General features: G+C 38.9%; 2 protein-coding genes across 2 annotated transcripts; both read right to left on the reverse strand.

Annotated features, from left to right (window-relative positions):
• Positions 1-495: 495 nt before the first annotated feature.
• LOC129842364 (zinc finger protein 135-like) lies at positions 496-3,613 on the reverse strand. The gene is made up of 3 exons (XM_055910902.1): positions 3,574-3,613; positions 903-1,101; positions 496-826 (listed from the first exon to the last, which is right to left on the reverse strand). The coding sequence occupies exons 1-3, from the start codon at positions 3,611-3,613 to the stop codon at positions 496-498; spliced, it is 570 nt and encodes a 189-aa protein (XP_055766877.1).
• On the reverse strand, positions 2,754-6,232 carry LOC129842381 (zinc finger protein 32-like). Its single transcript, XM_055910925.1, has 2 exons — positions 5,644-6,232; positions 2,754-4,277 (listed from the first exon to the last, which is right to left on the reverse strand). Exons 1-2 carry the CDS (start codon positions 5,990-5,992, stop codon positions 3,661-3,663), a joined length of 966 nt encoding a protein of 321 aa, XP_055766900.1. The 5' UTR covers positions 5,993-6,232; the 3' UTR covers positions 2,754-3,660.
• Between the last annotated feature and the right edge of the window lie 1,014 nt (positions 6,233-7,246).

Consider the following 7,246-nt stretch of genomic DNA (forward strand, 5'->3'; position numbering starts at 1 on the left):
TAATAACCAGACCTTCATACAAACTTGCTCTGCTTAATTCTTGACTGAGTCACAACAGGCGGCCTAAGCGGCACACAGCAATTTACCACTATTTATCTAGTGTACATTCACCCTCAGTCACCTTGTCCTAGAGAGATTTACATGGTTATCAAAACGTCACACCAGGGTGAGCCTAAACAAAACACAGCCCTATGGTGAAAATTAATTGTGGAAAAACGATGTGAACCATTTCCCTGTTTGACCTCTAGTTGTTATGGCTCTACAGTGTCCCACAGTGGACGGGTCACAATATGTTACATTGATAAAGCAGACTTTATTTAACCTCCATGACATATTGACGTTGTAGATTGCAACGGTATATAGTATTTAGGATGTTTTCAGCGTGTTTTTAACCCTTTCAGACAATGGATTAATCGCAATTTTAAAAAACAGTACACTAACATTACACTAAGTAAACAAAATTTTGACAGTCCAAACAAAAACACATATTCTCAGTCAAAAACACAAGTCAGAACACAGCCTCTCTATTCTCTCATATGTTTTCAGGTACTTTGACTGGGAAAATGTCTTTCCACAATGAGAGCAGTGGTATGTCTTCTCCTCCTGTGTATTTGTATGTATTCTTTCATGCTCTTTCAGGTACCTTAACCGAGTAAATCTCTTTCCACACTGGGAGCAGCGGTACATCTTCTTACCTGTGTGTGTTCTCTCATGCTGGTTCAGGTTTCCTAACTGGGCAAAATGCTTTCCACAATGGGAACATTGGTAAGGCTTTTCTCCTGTGTGTATTCTCTCGTGCTCCTTCAGGCTCCCTAACTGGGTACAACTCTTTCCACAATGGGAACATTCGAAAGGCTTTTCTCCTTGGTGTCCTCTCATGCCTTTCCACACTCCCTAACCACCTAAAACTCTTTCCGCACAAGGAGCAGTGGTAAGGCTTCTCTTCTGTGTGTATTATATTGTGTGTTTTCAGGCTCCTTAACTGAGTACAACTCTTTCCACACTGAGAGCAGTGATGTCGTCCTGCTGATTTGGAAGTCTCAGGGTCTGGTTCCACTGAAGGACTCTTCCTGCTGTCAGAAGGAGAGTCTGGTCTCTCTCCTGTCAAAGACAGATTATTTAATTAAACAGACTTGAATGAAACCTCCACATGATCAAACTTCCTATGACGTTTAATCTAGACTAGATCCCTCAATCACCTGAAGTCAGTTTTCACAAGTATTATTAAACCGACTTCAAAATGCAGGTCTCTGTGTGCTTCTTAGGATGTCTGTCAGAGCAGCTCATAGATTACTGCACCTGTACATAGCCCATATATAATTTAGCCCAAACAACTACCTCTTTCCCTACTGTATTTCTTTATTTTGCGCCTTTGCACCCCATTATTTATATCTCTACTTTGCACATTCTTCCACTGCAAACCAACCATTCCAGTGTTTTTACTTGCTATATTGGATTTACCTCGCCACCATGGCCTTTTTTATATTTTTATTTTATTTATATATTTTTTTTTTTGCCTTCACCTCTCTTATCTCACCTCACTTGCTCACATTGTATATATACTTATTTTTCTACTGTATAATTTGACTGTATGTTTGTTTTACTCTATGTGTAACTCTGTGTTGTTGTATGTGTCGAACTGCTTTGCTTTATCTTGGCCAAGTCGCAATTGTAAATGAGAACGTGTTCTCAACTTGCCTACCTGGTTAAATAAAGGTGAAAAAAATGTATAATAAAAAATGTCCAGGCAGGTGATTCACTTCTAAGCAAAGTCTTGCAGATGTTTACATGGTTTGACACATCTGCCAGGTGATTAAAAATCGAATTTCAGTACCAGTGTATTATATATATTTTTCTTTCACCAATGTCATGAAATCCAATTGCAACTCCTCTATGGACTCGGGGGAGAGGCGAAGGTCGAGAGCCATGCGTCCTCCGAAACACGACCCTGCCAAGCCGCACTGCACATCTTGACACACTGCTCGCTTAACCTGGAAATGATGCAGCTGATGATCATTAGATTAGAACCAGGGACTGTAGTTAGGCCTCTAGTGACGCCAATGACAAGCATACCCATTACATGATGCAGCCACCACCATGCTTGAAAATATGTAGTCAGTGATGTGTTGAATTTGTCCCAAACATAATGCTTTTGTATTCAGGATATAAAGTTAATTGCTTTGCCACATTGTTTTTCAGTATTAATTTAGTGCCTTATTGCAAACAGAATGAATGTTTTGGAATATTTGTATTCTGTACAGGCTTCCTTCTTTTCTCTCTGTCATTTAGGTTAGTATTGTGGAGTAACTACAATGTTGTTGATCCATCCTCAGTTTTCTCCTATCACAACCATTAAACACTAACTATTTTAAAGTCACCATTGGCCTCATGGTGAAATCCCTGAGCGGTTTCCTTCCTCTCCAGCAACTGAGTTAGTGACAGGGTATATTGATACACCATCCAAAGTGTAATTAATAACTTCACCATGCTCAAAGGGATATTCAATGTCTGCTTTTTTTACCCATTTACCAATACATGCACTTCTTTGCGAGGCGTTGGAAAACCTCCCTGGTCTTTGTGGTTGAATCTGTGTTTGAAATTCACTGCTCGACTGAGAGACATTACAGATAATTATATGTGTGGGGTACAGAGATGAGGTAGTCATTCAAAAATCATGTTAAACACTATTATTGCACACAGAGTGAGTCCCTGCAACTTATTATGTGACTTGTTAAGCAAAATCATTACTCCTGAACTTATTTAGGCTTTTAATTACATTTGTAAACATTTCCAAAAACGTAATTCCACTTTGACATTATGGGGTATTGAATCCATTATACATTTAGGATGTAACACATGTGGGACCAATCAAGGGGTGTGAACACTTTCTGAAGTCTCTGTATTTATAAAACTCCCCCCACACAGCAATCTAATAGCGTCAGTAAAATCTGTTGAAATAAAACAACAGATAAATATACCTAATTTAGTACATCTATTAAACAATACATTACAATACAGCAGAAATAGTTACACATTATAGAGATCCATTCATGGATGTACAGGTCTGTTGGATAAACCTTCAGAAATAGTTACACATTATAGAGATCCATTCATGGATGTACAGGTCTGTTGGATAAACCTTCAGAAATAGTTACACATTATAGAGATCCATTCATGGATGTACAGGTCTGTTGGATAAACCTTCAGAAATAGTTACACATTATAGAGTTCCATTCATGGATGTACAGGTCTGTTGGATAAACCTTCCGAAATGGTTACACATTATAGAGATCCATTCATGGATGTACAGGTCTGTTGGATAAACCTTCAGAAATAGTTACACATTATAGAGATCCATTCATGGGTGTACAGGTCTGTTGGATAAACCTTCAGAAATAGTTACACATTATAGAGTTCCATTCATGGATGTACAGGTCTGTTGGATAAACCTTCCGAAATAGTTACACATTATAGAGATCCATTCATGGATGTACAGGTCTGTTGGATAAACCTTCAGAAATAGTTACACAATATAGAGTTCCATTCATGGTGGTACAGGTCTGTTGGATAAACCTTCAGAAATGTCCGCTGCTGATTTCTTCCAGGTGTCCATAGCGGACACCCTGGCCCTGTGAATCCTGGCCGTGGACAAATTCTCAGTCAGAAACATAAGTCAGAACACAGCCTCTCTATTCTCTCATGTGTTTTCAGGTCCTCTGACTGGGAAAATGTCTTTTCACAATGAGAGCAGTGGTATGTTGTCTCCTCCTGTGTATTAGTATGTTGGAAAGGCTTTACTCCTGTGTGTTTTCTCTCATGCTTTTTCAGACTCCCTGACCACCTAAAACTCTTTTCACACTGGGAACATTGGAAAGGTTTTTCTCCTGTGTGTATTCTCTCATGCGTTTTCAGGCTCACTAACCACCTAAAACTGTTTCCACAGTGAGAACAGTGATAAGGCTTCTCTCCAGTGTGTATTCTCTCATGCTTGTTCAGGACCCATAACCACCTAAAACTCTTTCCACAGTGAGAACAGTGATAAGGCTTCTCTCCAGTGTGTGTTCTCTCATGCCCAACCAGGGCCCCTAACTGAGTAAAATTCTTTCCACAGTGGGAACAGTGGTAGGGCTTTTCTCCTGTATGTATTCTCTCATGCATTTTCAGGCTCCCTAACCACCTAAAACTCTTTCCACAGTGGGAGCAGTGGTGTTGGTTAGGCGTCTCCGGGTCTGTTTCCTCTGAGGAACTCTTCCCGTTATTAGATTCTTGTCTCTCTCCTGCCAAAAGACAAACAGATTATTTAGTTAAACAGAGAGATCTGAATGAAACCTGCATTAAATAAAATTGTCTTCCTATGAGGTTTAATCTAAGCTAAATCCCTCAATAACCTGAGGTCAGTCTTCACAACATTACATAATTAAAAATAAACTAGGTGATGGTGAGATTTAAAAACAAATGACGTAGAGCTCCAAATCTAATCTCTCAGGGAATGTCATGATGTCATAATAATAGATAATGTTTATGTTTATAGGCTGAACTTTACAGGCTGAGCAGAGCTCTATAATAATAGATCATGTCATGTTTACAGGCTGAGCAGAGCTCTATAATAATAGATAATGTCATGTGTATAGGCTGAGCAGAGGTCTATAATAGATAATGTCAAGTTTAAAGGCTGAACAGAGCTCTATAATAATAGATAATGTTATGTTTATAGGCTGAGCAGAGCTCTATAATAATAGATAATGTTATGTTTATAGGCTGAGCTCTATTATCTGTCTATAGCTTGACAACATTCATCTGTTTTCGTGATATGTATTATCTAACACTCACAATTTCTTTCCTTTTTGGTTACTAAGCAGTTCTATCAACATTTAGCAACTACGTTAAACTAACATCATTAGCAAACCAGTTAGCTATATTTCAGAGGTTAAAAGTTGGATATTAATTAAATGTGGTCTGTCACGCAGTCGAATTTTACAATATACAGAATGTCCCACAAAATGTGTACATATTACTTTTTTGAAAACTCTTAACCTAACTTAACTTACATGAATTGCAATAAAAATCAGTGGTCAGCTAGCAGGGTGTAGAAGGGTGTATGTAGTCGTAGTTAATATTATTATTGTTTCTTGTTGACAATTCTAATTGAAATCATTCACGGTAAGGTAGTTATGTTGGATAAATAAAACACATAAGAAGCCGTATGTATCTTAAAGGGCCAATGCAGCCGTTTTTAATCTCAACATCAAATCCTTTCTGGGTAACGATGATATAACTTCCTGGTTTTGTTTAAAAAAATGTCCACTCTCTGGGTGTTCACTCCCCCCCACGGGTTACTATAGCAACACACATCACAACCCCACGGGTTACTATAGCAAAACACATCCCCTGTCATTTATATGTTGTTAGTCAATTCTGAGTGACATTAAAGTTGTGAATTTGCTAATCCACTGTTGCTAATCCACAATCAACAGGTTTTGTTGGTGACCCACTCTTAGGTGGTATACACATCTTACAGTGTAGTTATCAATTCCTACATTAAATAATAACACATTCAAGCAAAAACATTCAGTAGAACGCTGCTTTAAAACCACGCATCAGTTCAACAATAGTTTGTGCTTCTGTTTTTAAGACAGTACTTACTGGTTTTAATCAGATCGCCTGTCTCCTCCTCCTGTTCTTCCTTCTCCTCCTTCAATGTGACAGTTATCTCTTCCCCCTTCACTCCAAAAACGGCATCCTCCTCTTTCTCTTCCCCCTCTTCTTTCACAGTAACATCCTCTTCTTTCGCTCTGAACGCGTCTTCCTCTTCTTTCACTGTAACGTATTTCTCTTCTTCTTTCACTGTAACAGCCTCACCCTCCTCTTCTTGTTTTACTGTGACATCCTCCTCTTCGTCCTCCTCTTTCACAACAACGTTCAGCCACAGGCCCTCTTTCTCCGTCCAGCAGACCTCTTTATTAGCAGAAGGAGAGTAGCTTAGTGAATTCATGTTCGGGGATGTTAGCCAGCTAACCTAGCTAGTTAGCAACTAGCCTAGCGATAGGCTAATTTATCAAGCCAGCTACCGTTACTTGACTAAACGGAAATATGAAATTAAATGGGGAAACTAGTTATATGACATAATTATGTTTCAAATACAGAGGCAAATATACACCGAAGCAGTCTGAACAGCTTGAATGTTTCGGCTAGGAAGCTACCGAGGTGGCTGACTAGATGTTGTTGAAGTGTTCCGTCCACTAGATTATACGTCACTCTGATAGCATTGCCTGAAAGACGCACATCGCCATCTGTTGACTGGAGTGGTTAACGCACATAAATGTTTATTTTATTTCTAGACAAAAGTGAATTTTTACATTTCTTTCATTAAGAAATAATATAATAGTTAGACAACTGCAGATTTGTAATAAGTATGAATTTAAAACCTACTTCTAAATTCTACCAACCCAACAGATGTTTCTACTACAGTGAATATTAACCAATGAGGTGGGTCTTTCCACATTCTACCAACCCAACAGATGCTTCTACAACAGGGAATATTAACCAATGAGGTGGGTCTTTCCACATTCTACCAACTCAACAGATGTTTCTACTACAGGGAATATTAACCAATGAGGTGGGTCTTTACACATTCTACCAACCCAACAGATGTTCCTACTACAGTGAATATTAACCAATGAGGTGGGTCTTTGCACATTCTACCAACCCAACAGATGTTCCTACTACAGTGAATATTAACCAATGAGGTGGGTCTTTGCACATTCTACCAACCCAACAGATGTTCCTACTACAGTGAATATTAACCAATGAGGTGGGTATTTCCACATTCTACCAACCCGACAGATGTTTCTACTACAGTGAATATTAACCAATGAGGTTGGTCTTTCCACATTCTACCAACCCAACAGATGTTTCTACTACAGGGAATATTAACCAATGAGGTGGGTCTTTCCACATTCTACCAACCCAACAGATGTTTCTACTACAGGGAATATTAACCAATGAGGTGGGTCTTTCCACATTCTACCAACCCAACAGATGCTTCTACAACAGGGAATATTAACCAATGAGGTGGGTCTTTCCACATTCTACCAACCCAACAGATGTTTCTACTATGAACGCTTTCAGGTTGATTAAAGTTTAATTCCCAAATAGTCGATACAGGTTTGGTTATTATCAGGTACTGGAGCGTTGAAAGATGATGCACAACAACGGTTTCTTCCAGGAAACCACGACTCCAATAACC

Source organism: Salvelinus fontinalis, unplaced genomic scaffold, assembly GCF_029448725.1.
Source record: "Salvelinus fontinalis isolate EN_2023a unplaced genomic scaffold, ASM2944872v1 scaffold_0036, whole genome shotgun sequence".
Classification (NCBI taxonomy): Eukaryota; Metazoa; Chordata; class Actinopteri; order Salmoniformes; family Salmonidae; genus Salvelinus; species Salvelinus fontinalis.

Coding starts and splice junctions, on each gene's coding strand:
- LOC129842381 (XM_055910925.1), bottom strand. CDS start 5,992: ATGAATTCACTAAGCTACTCTCCTTCTGCTAATAAAGAGGTCTGCTGG. Junction 4,278..5,643: donor AGGCGATCTGATTAAAACCA/GTAAGTACTGTC, acceptor GTCTTTTGGCAG/GAGAGAGACAAGAATCTAAT.
- LOC129842364 (XM_055910902.1), bottom strand. CDS start 3,613: ATGGACACCTGGAAGAAATCAGCAGCGGACATTTCTGAAG. Junction 1,102..3,573: donor AGCAGCGGACATTTCTGAAG/GTTTATCCAACA, acceptor TGTCTTTGACAG/GAGAGAGACCAGACTCTCCT. Junction 827..902: donor TTGTGCGGAAAGAGTTTTAG/GTGGTTAGGGAG, acceptor TTGTGGAAAGAG/TTGTACCCAGTTAGGGAGCC.